This window comes from Diadema setosum, chromosome 21, assembly GCF_964275005.1.
Source record: "Diadema setosum chromosome 21, eeDiaSeto1, whole genome shotgun sequence".
NCBI lineage: Eukaryota > Metazoa > Echinodermata > Echinoidea > Diadematoida > Diadematidae > Diadema > Diadema setosum.
In genome coordinates, this window is record NC_092705.1 from 8,271,084 (window position 1) to 8,293,305 (window position 22,222).

At 38.8% G+C, this 22,222-nt stretch overlaps 1 protein-coding gene across 2 annotated transcripts in view; it reads left to right on the forward strand.

Moving 5' to 3' along the window:
• Positions 1–3,377: 3,377 nt before the first annotated feature.
• LOC140244302 (uncharacterized) overlaps positions 3,378–22,222 on the forward strand; it is a 50,935-nt gene continuing 32,090 nt past the window's right edge. For both annotated transcript variants that reach the window (XM_072323944.1, XM_072323945.1), the window contains exon 1: positions 3,378–3,550. In XM_072323944.1, the coding sequence (XP_072180045.1) occupies positions 3,390–3,550 (161 nt within the window). In that variant the 5' untranslated portion in view covers positions 3,378–3,389. The remainder of the gene's footprint in view (positions 3,551–22,222) is intronic.

The window sequence follows — 22,222 nt, forward strand, 5'->3', positions numbered from 1 at the left end:
TTCTCATTATCTCACCGAAAAATGTTAGAAACCTGACATACGTTTCAACCAAAACTATACAATCCCTTTAAGTCCTATAATACTTCGGTTCATTATTTTCCCTCCCAATGTTCCATTGACTATTACATATCGAGAGGGCCTATTAATTTGAATGTCCTACTGTAATTGTTTGTTTGTTTTTCTTTTTTTAATGAAATGAATGAATGAAGCCTGCATATTCTTTGTGGGACATTGTTAAGCAAAATAGTAAATAAAAAATAGCTAACAGCAAATAGTAAATAAGAAGACTTTTCCGTGATAAAGGCCTACTAGTGTTCACACGATATAAGTTCAATATTGTATACCTACAAGACATACGAGCAGACACATGAATTCACCCCCCCCCCCAAGTACAATCCTCGATATGAACCTCGATAGAATACGACTGTCAAATCATATCCTGAAATGTCGGAACCTCGATAGTAAGACGCATGTTTTCTACAGCAAACTCCTTATGTATCACGTATGCCTATGCCGTTTATTACAAAACTAAGGCATCTTAAAACCTGGGCAAACTCAGCAAAACACTCGATAATGAGATTGCGGGCCTGATACCTTTCAAATCCATTACACATTATTCCACATTATTCACAAATCAATTACCCAGTCACTTTCAATAGAGTCAGATATTCGTGTGCACCTTCTGTAGATATAATATAAGTGACCCTTGAGTGTTTATGATATTTAATCACTTGCTTATCATTTTTCTGCAGACGAGTTTTGTTTCAACTTTGCATGGTTTGTGGGTTTGTTTTTTTGGTGTTTTTTTGTGTTTTTTTTTTTTTGGGGGGGGGGTTAATGATACGATTTTTTAGACTTGCTTTCGAATTAATATGTCCCACAATACTTGTTCTTTTGAAAGTTTGTTAACTTTATATAAAATTTGTTGTTGTTTTTTAATTCATAATTTGTGACCGTGCATCACAAAACGAACAAAAAGTCGCACGCAGTGAATTTGTGTGAGGACTGAAATTTGGTGAAATGGGTCAACCTAGCCAATTTTGAGTTTTCCATAAAATTATTTTTCTGAAAGAGCAAGTCTTCTTCTACATCATGTTAAAGTTTGGGATCATAAAACAAACAGGAAACTGTGTTTTTAGCATTCCTCCAACCCTTTATTGTTGAACAGTGCATGCGCAGAGATGAGATGCTTCTAATAGAGTCCACTTTTCATTTCAAAAAATCCTGTACACATTCTTTACTTTCAACTCTAATAACTTTTGAAAGGATAATGCTACTGCTTTGAAAGTTGTCATTAATCATGGACAAAATGTGTTAATAAAGCATGCCTAATTTAAGCTTAATCTGATAATCCCTTCATTGTTATCGCTCCGTGATTAACACCCTGTTTTTGTTTTTGTTTTTTTGTCCCATTAATGGCACAGCTACAGCGTGGCTTGGAAAAGATTAAGCGCTTGCTAGACTCTTTTTGCAGAGCCTCTTTTCTCAGTTCACACTTTTCCAGAGTGTGTGCTTTCTTTCCAACATTTAGATAGGTTAGGAGAGTCCATTGAACTGAATTATACATCATGTTAAAGGGATGGTATAGGGCCTATTGGTGGAGATGAGAATTGGGCTTTTATCTTTTTTGCGAGATACCATGAAAACACTTATGATATAGCACAGAGCATACCATTTTAAGAGGAATTCAAAGTTTATTTGATGAAAATCGGGTTTGGACTGACTGAAGCATCAAAAAACAAAGTAAAACAAAGCGATCGTAATAAAGTGTGGGTCCCACACTTTATTAGAATCTCTTTTTTTGTGTGTGTGGATATCTCAGCCATTTCAAAACCAATTTTCATCAAATAAACGTTGAATTCCTCATGGAATTACATGTTCTTTCATATTTCATAAGAGGTTTCTCATTATCTCACCAAAAAATGTCAGAAACCTGAAATCAGGTCTCAACCACGACTGTAGGCCTACGATCCCTTTAAGCTTAGAGTCTGCTCTTTTAGAATCTGCCCTTAACTAAAAATTTATGTCTGGCGACTTTTTGTTTGTTTTGTGGTGCAGGGTCACGTTTAGACTTAGGCCTGGACCACATATAGGCCTATTCTCAAACTAGTAATATTTTGCCGGCGCTAAGAATATTTCATAAGTTATTATGCTGAAAGTCAAAGTCTCGCATGTCATTTGTCTCTTATTTTGTTGATTGTATATTTCAATTGAGAAAACAAATGAACAAAAGTGGTATTAGGGCCTAACTCAACTAAACTTATCATACGCAACTCAACTCAACTCAACTCCCGAGTTTTGCTCGAGAATTGCCGGTGCATAATATAGGCCTATAGGCCTATAATAATTCATGTCGGCACAAAACTTTTTCTTTTGTGAACTTATAGTCCCACAGAAGAGTGAAAGGGATGGTAGGCCTACAGTTTTTATTTAGATGGGGTTGCAGGTTTCCAGCTTTGTGTGTGTGTGTTGCTTTTTGGGTGTTTTTTTTTTTTTTTTTTTTGTGAGAAACCTCTTGAATTAAAGTAGGCCCGCGACTACTAAGAGCATGTAGTATAGGCCTTGGGCGAATTGATGAAACTATTGGTCTTGAAATGGCCAACTAGGCCTATATGAAAAAATTAAAGCGATCCTATAATAAAATGCGACGGGACACGACTTTTGTTAGGATCTCTTTGTTTTTCCATTTTTTTTTGATATCTCAAGCATTTCAAAACCGATGTTCATCAATTAAAACTTCCAATTCCCCTCCTTTATTAGGCCTTTAGGGCTTACTTTTTCATTAGTATTTCACAGAGAGGTTTCGAATATTCTGCAAAACGTTGAAAGCCGAATCCTCACCTCAACCAACACTTTGATCATCCCTTTAAGCGGACAATCCGCAAACTACATTGACAATAGAAAGGGCGTTTGTTCCTCCATTGACAGTTTAGAGGTACATACAACTGTAATCAGTGGCTCATTATTTTTCTCCAACCTACACTTTACAGCTCAATGGCTACGATTATTTTCTGCATTTCGAGAACGTGAGTGGATTATGTGTCATCGGTGTTTGTGGTGGGAGTGCAACTAGTAGGGCGCGTTCAAAGTGAAACGATCGATACAATAAATCGTCTTGCTCTCGGATGATAACGAGCATAGTACACGTATTTTTACATTTGCGCATCAGGAACACAATTACTAATTACTTGGGAAAATGTTTTTTTTTTCTTTTTCTTTTTTTGTAGGAATGCAGAAACTCACGAGTTGATGAATATCGGGAACAAGCCAGTAATCAATATTTATTAGGGGGCAGTGCCCGTCAACAAGTTAGCAAATGGGGTATCGATTGTACCTCATGGTCCGATACCGATACATCACATCCTAAGTGCATTGCGATTGCGGACAAAATGGCGTCCAAGAGGAAACAAGATGACAAACATCTCAAACTGTTACGAGAAATGGTCAGCAAGGAAAACAATAAAACATGTTTCGAATGCAATCAGAGAGGACCTACCTATGTGGACATGACGATAGGCTCCTTCGTTTGTACGTCATGCAGTGGCATTCTGTAAGTAGTGAGCTTATGGTTAATAATGGAGGGGCCGGTACGTTACACGAGTTGTGTGTGTAAACCATTGTATCTAGTGCAGTGCCTCCGTGAAATGGGCGGGCATATCTTGCCATGGCATGGCACGGTATGGGTATTGATCAGTGTCATTGCATGCCGTGCTGTGGAGCTGTGCCAGCTAACGCTAGTGGTCTGGTACGGTAGCCCTGTACGTGTGAAGGCACAATCCTTCACCGAAGTTGGTTACTAATAACGTACGTTGGTACAGGCCTTGAAGTTGTAATGCAACTGCTAGATATATTCTACTGTTTCTAGTCAGAGAGGTGGGAAGAGACTTCCCACCTCCCTGACATGTAACGTTAGTCGTTAGTCAAAAACCCAAAAAGAAGTAGATAACTAGGCCTAACCGTTAGCACACTGGTTAGAATCGGTAATAATGTGATGCTTGCAAACGATCTGTGACTGTATACAGTGTATCTGTTGAGGGGAATTTAATCTTGCTAACACTTTTTGCTATGTTACATGTTTGATATGGAAAGACTTCTTGCGTCCCGCCTCCTCACTAACAATACGTAACTAGGGATGTCACACAAAAAATAGAAATTTATGCAAACCATATCAAGCTGCACCTCATATCGATCGGAATGACCTCCTCTACAATTTAGGATTACGGTTTTTTGACAATAATGAGTTTTATGTAAATTAGCGCTAATTAAATATGCGCATATACAAAAACTCACCTGTCAATTGATATTCATGGAGAAAACAGTCCAAAAAATTACTTAGATGGCTCTTAAGTGTAAAATAGTGAACCTTAAATAACTTGCAAGGGTGAACAATTAAAAAAATATCAATTTGCATATTTTGTAGATTATCAATATATGCAAATTAGTAAATGAAGTATGCATAATTAGTATTCATTTTATGCAAAAAAAGGTTACAAATGTTAGGGTAGCGCATGGTTCGTGTTAGTTTAAATGTGCAATATCAATTGTCTTGCAAAGTTATGAAATGATAGATAATTTCCTCAATCCTATTAATTAAAAATGAGCGATTATGCAAATAAGTGCTAATTAATTATGCATAGGCATCTAGAATAATACCTGTACACATATTTTCTTCAGTAACATTTCTTTGAACTCACCTCTATATTGTTTCTAAATTATTATTTCCAAATCTCCCCTCTCCAGGTCTTCAATGAGCTTGTACGTGTATATGGCCTCATCTTCAGCATATTTAATGTTATACCATTCTGGGTATCCAGGTACGGTTGATATCACTTTGCCTTCAACAGGATACCTGGAATCTGACACCTCATTCTCACCCTCGCATTTAAAAAAGTGCCTCACCCTCTTCCCCACCAAAAATAGGGATTGTTTAGTACTGTTTTTGTCCATTGATGATGACGCTTTGCTGATAAGGTTAAGCAGATTTTCCTTGAGTTCGTCAGCTGTGAGGTTTCGTCTTTTTCCTGGGTTCTCTTGAGAGCACTCCGAAAATCGGTACAGCGATGGATCTGCATCCTGGGATAAAATGTGTTGGCGGAACCTCAATTGTGCCTTCAATGCATCGAGCTTCTCCGATTTCGTCTTGATTGATAGCAGGGATGCCTCCACTTGATCACTGCTTTGCCATAGTCCATAGAATATTATCTCTTCTGTCATAAGTTCTTTCTCTTTTGTTTGCTTCTCCTTCCTTGCTTCTTCCTTTCTGAGCTTCTCCTTCAGAAGATCATTTCTCTTTTCAATGATTGCTTGCCTGCGCTCCTGATAGGTCTTCCTCATTGTTCGAGCGTCCTTTCTCGCTTCTTTGATCAGTTTTTCACGATCACTTGCTTCCTTCGTGCCAATCCATTCACCAGTCTTGTTCAAGCAAAACATGATCATAGCCTCTTGGCTCAGGTGAGTAGAATTAGGTCGAGATCGCAGAAGCTGATCCACGTAGGCTAGGACACGTTCGGCGAACTTGTTATGCTTCGCAACACTTCTGTAGGTATCAAACATCTCTGCAGATGGGCTGCAGTGCACTCCACCAGGGAGATGCTCCCCGTAGTGTTTTCTGAGAAGTACACACATTGCCGGTAAGATGACGGATAGAAAGACTTGAACATCTGCATCATGTTCTGATGGTTTGATGAGGCACTCATACACGGCATCAACCTTGACAAACATCTTGTCGCCGAAAGGAAGGATCTGTCCTGTCATGAATTCATTTAGGTTCTCCTGTGCCTTCTCAAGATATGCAATTAACTCTTGGATGTATTCATTCATCTGGAGGATGTGGATTTCCTTATCTTCGATGACTCTCCAAAGTGGACGTGTCACTAGTTTGTCGATCAGCCCAAGGGCTTTGCATCCTGCGATGTGCATAGGAATGCTCAAATCGTATTTCACCGCTTTTAGGAGGGCATTCAAATTCCTCTGTTGGTCAAGGTATTCTTTCATGGAAGAGTACAGAAAGTAAATGTGAGCACCATTGAAGAAAATAATGTTGAACCTATTTCCTCTAAATGGACACAGTGGGACTGCTCTCATTCCATGTTTGTCCAGATATGGCTTTACAAACAGTTTGAAATCCCCATAGCATCCCGACTTCTGGTCGCCGGTCCTTGAGAATGCCTTTGATGCCGTGCGAATTAACCTAACAGTACCGGACTCGTTAGACTGCTTGAGCACGAAGGGTGGTGTACTTGTGACCTGATCTTCAGTGGAACTAGAATTCTCACATTCAAGAAGAGAGGACCCAGCTACTTCAGCAAGTTGAACAAAGCTGTGGAGACCACAGAAAAAATTAGTCAGAGACTCTACAGGCGCTCGATCCTCGGCTGTAAGATCGCTCCAGTTCTGTACAACTTCAGGTAATACCTCTTTGCGGAAGGACTCAAGTAGCTCATGCCATTTTTTTTCGGTCGATGCCCTGTCAGACATTATGCTCCTGATGTGACCCAAGATATGCTTCCCAGGTTCAGAATCTGTACTACTTGACCTCTCATCAATATCCCTCAACACCTCCTTGAATGTATTGAGCGTGTCATCCGCTGATTTCGTGGCAAGATCCCTGAGCCCCAACACCCAGTACCTTCCATTTTCATCTGTTGCGTGATACCCCATATATTTCTCCGAGTATTTACTTGTTTCATCGCTATAAAGACAGGTCTTATCTTTCTTGGAAAAGTCTTCTCCTAATTGCTTCTGCGCAAGGGCGAGTCTCATAATATTCATGTTACCAATGGTAGTTTTCGATGGGAGTTGTGATGGCGTCATACCCACAAATTCTAGACAGTCACTGATGACTTGACCAACATGGTTGTACCCAACATGATGCTCCAAAAGTTTGTGCACCAGGCATGTAAAATCCGTTGTGTATTGGTTTTCACGGTAGGTTATCACTGTTGTGTTCTGTAAACTGTTGTTTCTATCTTCAAGGCTCTTCACTTGCTCTGACAATGCAACTTTCTCCTTTTTCATCTCTTCTAGGGTCTCGAGGGCCACCTGTAATTCCACTTCTAGAGCGCTTATTTGTTCACTCTGTGATTCATATTTTTGCTTGATTTTCTCGACTTTTCCCAGATGGTAACTCGTCATAGATCTGCTTCGCTTTAACGCAGCATTTTTCTCACTTTGCAAGGAGGAGAGATGTTCAAGTTTATTCCTGGCAGCCTCAAGTTCATCGGTCTTCTCCTCAAGGGATGTATGCAATTCACTAATTTCTGTATCCTTTTCTTCCATCGATTTATGCAGCACTGATGCCACTGTTTGACCAGCCTCAGCGTCCATGTCATGATCAGCATGTTTACGTTTTCTTGTAGCAGACGTTTTTCTAGGAAACTCGTAAGGGGATGACAGGAAACTCTCACGTCCATCTATTGTGCGGGATTTATTTTTATTTTGTTTTTGAAATGATTGAAAGAGGCCTGCAACGCTTTTCTTGTACGCAGAAAAGGTTGCACAAGATTCAGGCCCCCACTGTTTAATGTAAGTAGACTGCAACCACTGGGCACACTCATCTTGACCATTTTGGCTTCTGTAATCTAATACTTGGCCTTTAGACAAATTAAACTCTGGGGCATGGGGTTGGTTTAATTCCTGAGGAGCTGACACTATGGTTGGTAATAAGGAGGGATAATTGCAGGATGTAATTGAGGAAATTGTGATGTGCGAGCAAGAGATTTTTAAGCATGCCAAGGCAAGACGGAGAAAAGATTTGATAGCAAAGTAAAGGTGAGTATACCAATGGAAGAATTGAAAAAAAAAAAAAAAAAAAAAAAGGATGCTTGTGAAGCATGCCCAGGCAAGATGTGGTGCAGGAAGAGGTAGTGCATAGCCAAGGAGTAAAGTACAGTAGGTGAGAATGAGGTTAAAGAATGATGAAAAGTGGGTGAGAAAGAAATGGATGAGCATTGACATTAGGTGATGTTAAAATGAGAGCTAGCCCAGCACCTTGGTTGGGGGGGGGGGGGGGGGGAGGACAGTTGGCAACTGCCATTGAAAGGTAAAGACAATGCTTGGAAATATGGACTTTCAAATTGGACCCTAAACAAGTATTTATCCTTCGATTTTCTCCCACCCTAAACATGCAAAATATATGTACCCTAAATGCACATTTTCATGATGAGTTATTATTTAGATACCCAAAATGATATTGAAAAACACATTTTCCATGATTTCAGTAAAATATAAACACTAAATGCCTATCGAAGCTGTTGAAAAGTATGTACCCTTTTTTTTCAAAATTTTGGCAATTTTGATACCCTTTCCACTGTACATAGTGCACATGTAACATCACCCACCCGTGAAAAAACAACCCTTTCTTCATGTTTGTTTGTTTGTTTGTTTTTTCACGAGCATGGTGTCCACCTTTCAGTGGCAGTTAACCCTTCCCTCTCCCCTCGGGTCAAGCAAAAAATGATTAAAAGAAAGCTTAATTTGTGGATAGTTATCACACTAAATGTTTTTGAAAGAAAAAGGAAAATGTCATGAGTTTTAATATTCTACAATTTACTCTTTGCAGGCGAATGTTTCAGTTCTTCACAATCATACAACTAAATTCTGCAATTGTCATAATTAGAGTTTTCTCCATTATGCATGTACTAGAAAAAAATAACAAATTACCATCCTTTTAAAGACAACATAGAATAATTGCCAGTTTCATTTGATATAATCATACGATTAGCACTACCTCTGCTTGTAGCACAGAAATCATCCCCATTAATAAGATGGTACAGTCCAAAAGTTATTGCGCATGCGCACAATACGCATTGCATATGCGGGACTCGCCTCTACCATTTATAATTACAGGTAACATGATTTAAATTCAACAGGACGTATTTTTTTCAGCAAAAAATGCCAAAAGTATTTCCTAAATTAAATGCTAAATATCATCGCGTTCAATTAAAATGTATCAATAATCATTAAAATAAGTCTACATTTTAATGATGCTGAAAATAAAAAGCAAGAAAACAACCCTAGGATGCAGGGCAAATAATATTTATGACGATCGGTTTCCCGCAAAAAGCTTCGGGTGATGCTCTTACAAAACTGCTTTGCGCAGAAATGCGCAATAACTAATTGAAAAAGGGACAACTTTTTCTCACAAAGTACCATTTGAAGAAACACAAATCACCGGTATTTTTCTTTCCCGGTCCCATATATCAAATATAATTGCATAAAAACTCACTTTTTTCAGAATTTCTGTGGTGATGTTGAAGATTTAGCTGGATTTCGAGAAGGATCGTCAGCTAAAAGCATATGCAAGTGGATGATTTCCAACACAAAAAAATCTTCCTTTTCGACTTCCGGTACCCACAATCCCCTCAAAAACACGTAATTCACGAGATTTCAGCAAGATTCGTTGCTACCCCATAATCCTCAAATTCAAAATGGCGGATCGTTAAATATCGTCGTCTGCTCGGAATGACATCAAAATATCACCAAATTGACCGATAAACATTCGTTCAACCCAAAAATAATGCTAATCCTGAGAAAAGGTACGATTTATTTATGCTAAAAATGTTCTCAAACATAATTTTCATGCTCGCATCTCTTCGATTAGAGCGGATTTCTGAGCATCATTAGTACAGTGACAGATACAAAGTTTGCTCGGTGTACGTATTGTGACATGTTATAAATTTTGCCATAATTTAAATTCTAGATCACGCATCAACACGCAATGCAATGAACATACAATCATTATGTACATATACTAAAATGCACTACCATTGCTATGATTGCGATGTACATGTTAAAGTAACTAGCTAACAAGTGTACATTCTACACAACTTTATTTTGTTAAAATGCATGGAAGCCATGGTTTCCAATTCACAGGACATTATCATTGACAACGTCTTTTCTCCTTGCTTTTTTCAGTAGATCTACATGTACATGTACGTAGTCAGTCTTTTTGTCACAAGCATTCATCTGTTTTGATTGCAAGTTTTCTCTTGAAGAATCTTACTTTCTAACCTGTTTAGCTTTCTGTGGGCTCCTGCAGAAATTGATATCCATTCAAGCCATCAAGGTTCAAGGCCTCGGCTTTGGTGTATTCCAATTCCACGATCAACAGCGCCAATAGCCAGCCAGTGAGCCGCGCTAGAGCAGCAGTCAGCAGCAGCTCGATGACAGCGCTACCTTGCATACTTCTCTGTATGTACTGGTACACGGTACCAGTGCACAGTGCTAATCGGAGAATATGCACAAGCTTCAATGTGCACATACAGTTTGCGTTTACGTGTTGTTGGCGCTAGCTACAGTAGCAGCCGAAGTCCCAACATGTACCAAGAGTCTACATTGTCGCAGCATTGCAATTGATCCTAATCAATCTGAAATCTCCCAGTCAATTGTAACTTTGCTATTGATTTTAAATCCATCTTACTACATGTATTGAATAACAAACACAATGAGAGTCTTTCCAACATTATAGGTTTAAAGTTTAGGAGGCTCCATTGGAATTGTGTTATACAATGTACGTACATGATTTTAAAGCTGAAAGTCTGCTCTTCCAGAATCTGCCCATAACTTAATATCCATGTCTGGCAACTGTTTTATGTTTTTGTGATGCAGAGTCACATACAGTATACGCTGTACAGTGGTGTAGGAAAGGAATTCTGTGAAGCCAGACACAGTCTCCACAGAATATATCCCCAACTACTGGAGACTGATCTTTCAGTCATTCCTTTAAAATGCTAAATAGTATTTGATTTAGACATTGGATAATGCCTACAGTACTGATAGAGATAGTGGTTCATGGTACAACTGCTGCAGAATACCCCAGCAAATTGTGCATGCTATCCACAAATACTGTCTATAATAGTTTAAAAGGGTTTCCATATGTTTGTACACTGTACATCGCCACAGTCTAGAATGATTGCGACCACTACAGTGTATGCATATACATGTATGTGTGGGTTCTGATGCTGTATACAGTACTAGTTTTAATAGCTAAACAGAAGATTGTGGAAAGTCCAGGTTCTGCTGTACGGTGTATGTTGGGGTATGAACTGCATATTAAAGGGCATCTGTAGATGAACTTCTTTTCCCAGGTCATTGTTGAAGAAAATATATTGGGAAGCTTTGATATTGCCATCAGCTTTTGCAACGTCACTCAAAACAATATTAAACTCATTCTTGACTCCGGCGTATGCTGCCTACAATGTACACAATCTGGAACTGAAGGTTGCCAGCTATAATATCCTTTGTACACAAATATTACAGTATGAATTCATTGCTTCCTACACTTGTAACATCCGATTTGGTTCAAACTTATTTGCTAATTGGAAAGAAAATATTTGTAAATCATACTGTAGTTTGTATGATTTTGGTGCAATTTTGTATTGTGGAATTACACCTACTTGTACACATGAATGCAAAAATAGATTAGCTCCAACCTTCATGCATCTACATGTACTCTTCTTCGGACTCGTGGAGAAGTTGTTGCTACCACTGTGCAACCCTGTAGAATATCTCAGACCTACATAATACCAAGTGTCACTGAAACTGGTGCGTCATCCCACAGGGTTTTTTTTTTTTTTTTTTTTATTACACATGTACACACCTGACAAGCCTTTTCTCGGGCCTTTACATGCACACAACAAAAATCAAACATACAATGTATTTGTACACTGATAGACAGACATGAATTTCCACACACAAAAAAGCTACAATTTGAATGTTTTATCCGAATAAGCCCAAATCTCTAATGTTTGGTATACACTAGATTGCACGATTTGCAGCTCAAAAATGTTAAATCTCCCTGTGAATATTATGTGAGGGGGAAACCCCTCTTCCATGCCATCCCCTGCTTGGCTGTTTACTCCCTGATATGACTGTACCTAAAGTACTACTATCTAACCTTGGCATCTCTGATATACAGTTGTAGAGTTGATTCACAAAAACTTTTTGTTTCAACCCAAACTGTAAAAAGTCTGTTCAAATACTGACATTAAATGTACACTGTACAGTATGTATGTACAACTGTACTGTACATTGTAGTATTTTAGATGGCTTGATAAATTTCTGGATACACTGGTACTTCCAATACCAGGGGGGCGTTTCATCAACGAGTTCGTCGGAGGTTTTCACCGACGAATTTGCTATCAGCCAATCAGACGCAAGGTTTTACACTGACAACTGTTAAAAGCTAATGAAATCCTTGGTCTGATTGGCTGATAGCAAATTTGTCGGTGAAATCTCCGACGAACTCGTTGATGAAACGCCCCCCTGCAGGTATGACTTTGGAAGTATTCTTTACAGCACTTAAAAACCACTCGTAGCACATTTTCAGAATGTCATGCTGCATCAGTGATGGTGAGAAATGACCCACAATGCATGACCTTCACTAATCCTGCAATGACAAATAATGTGATATTAATACTAGTACAGTATGTCCGTAATTTGCATGATACAGTGCAGTGGTATTGGCTTGACGGCATTCTCAGCATACCCCAATCAACGTTTTGCCAGGCCATTGAGAACAGGAACTAAAATGACAAGTAAACAGAGGGGTACACTCTGGCCTTGCTACCTCCGAGAGGCATTTTATTACAATGCCTGCCACTATTTTCTAGTGGAAATGTTATACCTCTGGGCTCTGGCACTGTATCCGTCAAGTGGTTACTGGCTTCAACTGCCTGTGGTGGTTTGCAGAGCAAGTAACACACTGTCCTAAGAGGAGCTACAAATGTACATACACGGTGTGTATATATAGGGCCTACAGGAATGCTCGGGCCACAGCAGTGTCAGAGGCAAAGTGCATCTCTACAAACAGACCTTACCGTGCTATCAAAAAAGTAGTGTCCATGACCAAATGTACCCAGGGCCCTGTTGAGTGTTGTACAATGTAATTGCATGCAAATTATACACAAAATAGTAATAAATGTAATAATGATAATGATAATAATAATAATAATAATAATAATAATAATAATAATAATAATAATAATAATAATAATAATAATATATCAAATGCTGATCCCCTCATTTGCAACTTTGTAGAAGCTGTACACACAGTTTAAAGGGACTGTACATTGTACTATTCTGGTTAAGGTGAGGATTTAGCGAGATATTCAGAAACCAGTCTATGAGATGTCAAAGAGCATGCAATTCTAAGGGGTATCAAAAGTTTATTTCATGAAAATCGGTTTTGAAATGGCTGAGATATCCAAAAACAAGGTGAAACAAAGAATCTGATAAATGGCGTGGCCTGTCGCCTTTTATCATTATCATTTTTTTGGATATCTCGGCCATTTAAAAACCAATTTTCATCAAATAAACGTTGAATCATTCTTAAAATTACATGTACAGTGCATGTTCTTTCATATTTCATAAGAGGTTTCTCATTATCTCACTTAGGAATGTTCAAAACATGAATCCCCACCTCAGCAAGTACTGTACAGTCCCTTTAACAGTATTACGTGTAAAGTATACATTTGTACATGTACAGTACAGTAGAGCGACCATGTAAAAAACAAAGAGCATCCTTGCCCCCTTGCTTCTACTGTAGATATACTGTATTTACTATTGCGCTGTCACTAGAAATATGCGCTTTATCAGTTACTGTTTGATAAAAAAGTAAATGTTCATCAGTACATTTCACTTGTTACATGTACAATTGTACATACAAATGTGTGCATGAAAATTCATTTTAAACCCGAAACAAAGTTCTGGTACGCCTGCAAAAGTTGTCAAATTTTGCTCCAAAATGTGAACGTATGCCTAGGAAATGTGCGGAATTACGCTGTAATAACAAGATATTCGATGGGTAACGATGAAAATGGGAAATATTAACCAAAAACGTTCAGTCTCAGAACTTACCCGAATGGGGTCAGTCTAGACTCGGACTCGGGGATAACTCGGCCTCGCTTTGCTTAACGGCGGGATGAGTTGTATTGGTTGTCCCTCTGGATTGTACAGTGTGGTGTACGGAGTGTACTATGCATATGGGAGCGGCCTGTATTAACTACATTGTAGCGTTCTGGCTACTCGCAGTAATGGTCCGAGTTGTTACAACGTGCCCATCAAAAACCTCTTTGGCGCGCATTCAAAATTAGTGTGCGCCTCTCAAGCACCTCTAAAAACAATCAAAGACGCTTGATAAACAACAACAAAAACTTCAAAGACCGCGCGTATCAGCAACTGAGGTGATGTGCGTATACTAGTAGGCTTGAGGACCGCGCGCTGTCCATTTGTTTTGTACAGGATTAACACGCACTTTCCTGTCTGCTCAGTAAGGCCTTGTTTGGTACCCGTAGTATTATAGAGTACTGATGAACATGGCGATCACGAACTGTGTGTAAATTGTCTGAAATAGGGTCAAGTTTTCCCTGAGACCGAGTTAGTCTGGAGCCTTCTGGAATAAAAGTCGGTCTACCGACTTTTATTATTTTTCTCAAAATACTCCAAAACGACTCATCATTCTGGCAAACCGCGTCAGCCAGGTAAGTTTCTTTGTAGACTCTTTCGATATATTGCAAGCAAATATGAAATGGTGCCAGACGGGTTCTCAAGCCCTTACCAGAACTTTGTTTTCACTTTAACCATGAGCAGAATGTGAGATTGTTATCACCGGCTACATGCGTATGGCTCCAGCATGAATATACAATTGTACATGTACAGTGTACAGGTACATTGTAGCATGTTATTGTACAGCTGTACAATGTGTATAGTACAGCAGCATTTATTATGCACATCATGTGTTTTGTACGTGTAAGCAGTACTTTTAGCATTTCTGTTAAAGTTTGGTGTACATTGTATTACATTGCCACTTCTACAATTGTACACACCATTTATGTACATTGTACATTTGTACGGTAATGCAACAGGTGACTTATTGACTGATAAGTAAAATGCAGCCTTTGACTTGTTGAATGAAGGGTTAGGCTGATAAAATCCAAGTGAGAGAAAAAAAAAATGAAAGCTAGATGCATGATGGTAAGACTTGAACTTGAAATGCAGCGATCATTGTAATGGCATGGCAACCTTTTTATCGTATTTTGTGAGTTGGGGGAGGGATGTGACATAAAACTCTGTATTCATTCCCTTCCCCTTTCAGAAATCATTGGCGAACTATACTATAAAGCCGTTCACTGCTCAGTGATATGTCTCAATGTCTGCAAAGTGCATCATCTACACAATCTGTAGTCAACAGCATCCACCATCTCAGCTCACCCAATATTGTGCATACAGTGAGCCTTTCATCTGTATTGAGATGTGTGTCTATTTCTTATTCATTTAAGGTGTTCCTGACACTTCCGTATCTCTTGTCTTTATATTTTGTGTGTTATACACTGGTTACACAATTAGATAATTGCAAAAAATGAGAGTGCAAAGCTTCATGGGAGAAAACAATATAGAAGATATGACAGAAATTTACTAAATTCAGATACCTTGTAGATAATTTTTATTAAAGTACAATGTAATTGTCTATTTTATGCAAGTTGTTACATCATTGTGTTTAAACAGTGTACGTACATGTAAGTGGCATTTTCGGCTTTAAATGTCACAGCATTGTAAATTTTACAGTGATATGGATGTACGGTTTTGTACGTACAGTACAGAACATTTAAGAAACACTTAACGATAATGTGAGGAAACTTGTAATATAGCAACAGAAAGGAATTTAAAGGTGCATAGTCCCGGTAGTGTAGAGTGCGCTGTTGATGATACTGCCGATCACCGTTAGGATTGATACGAAGATTACCGAAATTGAGCTGTCATCAAGAGTAAAGTGCGTAGGTGCTGCTGAGTAACGTTGCCTTTGTTGTCTTCTCTGCGCATCGCGCAGTCTGGTGTAGTAATGCCAGGGTGCGTGCATATGTGCTTGTTACTATGACATCACAAAAGAAGTTTGCTAAAGCTGTCATCCCCCTCGGCCGAATCATGAGCCGAACTGTGATCCGACCACTGACTACAGTGAATCGGACTTCTTCGGACTCGGGAAAGTGGGCCAAAGCGTAAGCGCTAAAGAGGAGTCAGTAGCATAGGTCTCTATAGGAAACTTGCGCCATGCGCCCACGTACGCATTTGATTAAAACACCGGGACCATGCACCTTAAGACAGCTGTACATTTGCAAGGGGTACATGTGAGTAGGTACTGCATGATCACAGGTACAACATTACAAAGTAGGCAGAGGGAGCATGCACACACCAATTTTGTTCACTAGACTGTACAGAGACTGCCAATATGTTTTGATTTGTTTTATTATAATACAGTGTACAACGTACATTGTACATGTAGTTGTTGCTGCTACAGTGTAATATCACTCACTCATTCATTCTTTCATTCATTCTTTCGTTCTTTCATATTTATGACTGGACTCTGAAAATGTTTTCCCATTTGAACTCATAATACTTTTCAAATGACCACGTACTAAAGTACACTGTATTATAATACAGTTACCTGTACTGTACGTGTAACATACAGTGTACTTGTACATTGTCTTAACAAAGTGAGTGCTACACACTGGATGATACACACGTACATACACATACCCCTATGTACATTGTACATAATGTACAAACTTTGTACAAACTTTACAATGTACAATACATGTACATCACAATGTGCAGGGGTCGCACTTACTGTAAAGGAGACCTCCGGATGATTTTCAAATTTTTACATTTGAACATATATATAAATTAGTTATACTGGGTACAGAGTTTCAGGATTTATAATGATTGGGATGAAAAATAAGAATGTTTTCGAAGTTTATAACAAATTGCAATGAACAAGGATGATGACATGGCAGCCTCACCATAAGAATGCATGAGATGTGGCTCAAGGAAGCAGCACAAAAGAAGAAGGCATGCATATTTAGATTACACACAGGTGAGCTTGCAAGCATGCGGTACCGTACACTGTACATCACTGGCACCATTGTAGAATTCTTGTTTAGAAAATGCAGTGCTGATAGTGGTACACTGTATATGATTCAGCAACACGCAAGAGACTACATGTACTTGTAGCCACGTACAGTACACGATATACGCTTCTGCACAAATTTGAGCAACTGGCACAATGTTTGGCATGAGCTCTACGTCGAAGTACAACCTACAGTAGGTGAAATCACTTTGTCAACCAGCATTAACCCCTGCACCAATCCTGATCACATCCCCCCCCCCCCCCTTATGATGAAGTGCAAACAGACAATTTGACATTGACATTTGACTTCAGACATACAATGTACAAACTTACATGTACACGGAAATGTACTTGTACGTACAAGTACTGAGCTTTGGATGTAAACTTTAAATTCAAACTGCTCTGTCAAACTGTATCCGTTACATATGAATGTATACAGCTGTCCATGAAATCATCACAGCAGTCTGCAAGCTCAAATGTCAGAATATGAAAAAGAAATAAGTTTGCAAATACACTGATGTACAGCATATCTTTTCTGGCACAGTTGATACATGTACATGTACAGTAGCCACACCAAGTGTGTTCAAAATCCCCCCCCCCCCCCCCAAAAAAAAAAAAAAAAAAAAAAAAAAAAAATCTCAAGTACAGAAAATATGTATGTGTAACATCTTTGGAGGCCTATGTGTATAAAGGATCTTTACAAGATCACAACAGTAATAAGCTCATGATTATTACATGGTACTAATTGTACATGGCCTGGTCGCAGTTCATCATAAATGTTTAACTGCCAGTGACCTTCTCTAAAAAGTATGTCAACTTTGCTCTCACGACATGCAATTACACTACTGTAGGACATCATAATTTGTACATGTACACCCTGTACACATGTCCTTGTTAGTTGATCTTACAGTGTACATGTCAGAGAAGTTTCATCAATACATACGTACATGTACCTCACATCATTGCTCTTAAATTGCCACAACAAAACAATGATTACAACCTATGGAGACATTAGTGTGGTTGTAAGCAGAAGGAGGTTGAAAAGGTTGAGAAATTCCTGCACAAAGTCACACATCCCACATTCTGTCTTCTATTTGTATGCCTACACTTTAGATTTGCAAAATATCTCTTACATGTACCATAGAGTAGCCTGACAGTGGTAAAAATGTTTATTCTGGAATGTAAACATAAAAAACAAATAAAAAACAGACTGACTGAATGACATGCTTCCAATGGAATTTTGTAGAAGAAAGCAAAGTTACATTGTATTTGCCATACATATTGTTTCAGCAGAAGTAGAAGAGAGGGGGAATAAAGCACACCTGAATATTCAATAGAAATTTAGAGATATTTTTTCACTTGTACAGTATGTACATATGTATTGAAGTTGAATAAATATTGGCAACATCTGGACTGCGCACTCTGGTATATCATTTTCAGTGATACATCGTAACTCTCACCTCTGTCAAGATGTCACTTCACTATCAGCACCCCACCCCCCCCCCCCCATCATGTACAAACAAACTGTATTTACATGTAATATGCACTGTAGTTTAAACTGCTATTAAAAAGAGAGCACTGTTTAAAAATCATTCTCCCATGAAGTGCAATATTTGTATGCAAAGCTCTACAGTCACTGTTGTAGCCTGATGGAGTACAGGGCAAATAAAAATTGGGTTGGGCAAATACTATACAGTGTGAAAAGTATTAAACAAAATGAGCTTACAGCTGGCCTGACAAGGCCAAGTTAATATGGTGTACAGTGTACATGTACAATGTACAATTGTACAGTAGATCTCGACTATTACATTGTTTACATGTGTACTTCAAATGTGTTTTACATCATATTCTATGAAAGGATGACTTGATATCATTTACAGTGTATGTATTAGACATCTTTTGATGACCATCAAGCTGTGCTACAACTTGTAATTCCAATCACACACATAATTCCAATCCACACGTAATTCCAATCACACACATCAGGGTTCGAATTGGCGATGGTCCGCTGGCCATTGGCCACCCAAAATCACGTCGGACTAGCTAAAAGTCATAAAATTCTGAAGTTGCTAGTCCGTCTGGCTAGCCAAAATATTGCTTCAGTGTTAAAATTGATTCTAAGTAGTCCGCCTGGCTAATTAAAAAAAAAGTTAAAGGGGCATTCCGGATGATTTTCATAATTTCACATCATGTAGTACATAAATCAACAGCTTCATGTATAGATTTGTAGAATATATTGTGGTTCTTGAGCAGAGAAACAGTACTTTCAAAAACCTTAAACAAATTACCTGTACACTGAACAAAGATGATGACATAGGAGCCTCATATATCTCAGAAATGTAGCAGTGTCATTCCATTACAATACCGCATGCTTGCAAGCTCACCTGTGTGTAATCTAAATATGCATGCCTTCTTCTTTTGTGCTGCTTCCTTGAGCCACATCTCATGCATTCTTATGGTGAGGCTGCCATGTCATCATCCTTGTTCATTGCAATTTGTTATAAACTTCGAAAACATTCTTATTTTTCATCCCAATCATTATAAATCCTGAAACTCTTGTAGAGCTTACTACCATAATTACAATACATTGTAAATGGTCATTGTAAAACTCAGTCAATATTGGCTTTATACTTGTGTACTGTGGCTGCCAGTGCCTGTCAAGTAAACTTTTACTTGTGATACAGCTGTAGTTGTGATAGTTCATAAAGAAGAAGGGTGCACGTCACAAGACCGAAACCCACGAGTCATAAAGCCCACAAGTCATTCAGCTCACAAGTCATACAGCCCATGAGTTCGACACTATTAAAGCCAACAAGGTCCACGAGACCGACACATTATGCGCCGTGTTGTATCTGTCGAACTCGTGGGCTGTTTTTACCTAGTGTCAAACTCATGGATGGGCTTTATTTGCCTATGTAGTGTCGAACTCATGGGCTGTATGACTCATGAACCTGTTTTCAATGTCGAACTCGTGGGCTGTACACTGGTGTATGACTCGTGGGTGTGGGTCTAGTGGGATGACCCCAAGAAGAAGGGGGAAAACACAAAACATGTTCATTCATAGTACAGTTCGACCTCAATTATCCGGCCATGTCGGGACCGGCGATCATCCGGATAAGCGAATTGGCCAGATATGGGAGACATGTTAATGTATACAGCTGCCGTCCAAGCTGCCGTCCCAGTGCACTGGCAGCTACATGTACAGTACATACATGTAGGCAGGGAGTGTACCCTGCAACGGTGGTGTAATCTATGCTAGCCTGTGCAAAATTGTAGTCCCTTCTTCACAAAAATAAGGTATATCTTTATGTTAAAATCATACTTTTTGTACATGTTTTACCTCATTAGATATTGAGAAACCTATCATGCACATCTTATGAAATTAGTGAAATAGATCTATGAAAGTCACTGTTTTTTTCTCAATTTTTGGATGAAAAAAAAAAGTCCTTCACTGTGTGAAACACGTCCAGATAATAGAGATTTCCGGATAAAAGGAGGCCGGATAATCAGGGTCGAACTGTACTGTACATACACATATAATGTATCATATTTTGGAGTAGGTAACCTTTGGAACTGTGAAAGTACAGAGTGTACTTGTGAAAATTATTCAGTCAAGAAACTTGACACGCCCAATGATGTGGACATACAATTTACTGCTTTTAATATCTTTAGAACAATCTTCAGAATGCACACTTTGCATGCTTAGTACAGTATGACAACAACTGATCTGTCAGTTGACTGCATAAAGTACAGTATGTTGGATGCATGAAGTACATGTACATACATAAAGTAATTCAAGTGACAGGGATGGCATGAATCTTTAATCGGTACCATTTGATTTGCACACTACACTGTACAGTAGGTACATTGCAATTCAGTTAGGTCGTACAAGATGTAGGGTGCACCTTCTCAGCGAATCATCAAATGATCTCAGAGTTTCAAAAGTTCAAACCATTTGTGTATTTCAGTGTACATTTGTACACTATATTTAAAATCATTGCTTCTCTGGGAGATCCTGGTATTACTTGTTTGAGCCTCAAGATTAACTTTTCCAAAGATGCACATACAATGTACAATACAATGTAGTGTTTTAAACTTCTGAAGAGCCTTGCACCGGATGTGACTGAACACACAATATCTATGCACTTGTAACTTGCCTACATTGTATGAGATGCAGTCTATAAAGTCTTTGCAATTTTCCAATTGACAATTTTGAATAGTGCTCAGTCTTTATTAGTCATTCCATAGGGCACATACAGTGTAATGCCTTCAGGTGTAGAATCTTGCCATAATGAGTTGGGTTGTTTTTAATGTAATTGGCTTTCCCCTGAATCCATTAGATGTCAACATTTTGTTGTTTTTGTTTCAAGAAACACATCATTTACACTGCTCCATGCTGTAGAATCAAACTACATTGTATTATTCACAATGCAAATTGCCCAGTGTACTGTAGTAGCTGAATGAAATACCATCCGCAGGTTAACATGCTAGTTCCATCTCACTCCTTCACAAAATGATATCCTACAGGGAATGATTCTGTGCAACAGAGGTTTTTACCCCAACCATTCTCAGTCACCATTGCAGTATCAGTGGATGCTGCCCTTTGCCAATAAGCCAGTTCGGAGTTCCACTTTGCGCATGAGCAGAAACAAGGTCATTCGGACCAACAGGCATGTTGGTTTTTAAATTTACTGGGATAAGCATCTGTCATGTAATGATTATTCATGTAATCCTCATAAATGCCGCTTGCCAGCACATCTACCTGTCAGCAAAAGTGGTATTTGGCAATATCAATAGAAAGAGATTGTCAATACATCCAATGCAAAATAATGAAATATATATGGATGCTTTCTCAAGTGTGAATTGACAGATCATTCTGCTCATCTGGTCTACGCAAGTTTATTCTTTGTTTGAACGGGATTGATGAATCCCATAAATTGTTACGTAAAGCTTATGCATTATGTCGCTCTGAAAACGAGTGAAGTGCCCCTAACCAACTGAGAAAAAAGAAGGATCATTCGTACCAATGTGCCCATGAGCTAACTCCGAACTGGCTTATTGGGACAGCCCACAAGGTGGCAGTGGCCTTCGTACAGTGTACATGTAGTTTTTATGAAGAGAGATGAGCCCTGTTTTAACAGAGCCTTTCAAACTAGAGTTACTGTGACAACCTCTGGGTAATGTAAGGGTAATCTTGTGGTCCCCGCAAAATTTTGCTTGAATGTTGTCACGGTAATATCTTTGCCAAATTCTGCCCTAGTACTACCCTGACCTTATTGCAACACTACAAATTGTATGCTGACAATTCCCTTCTATGCG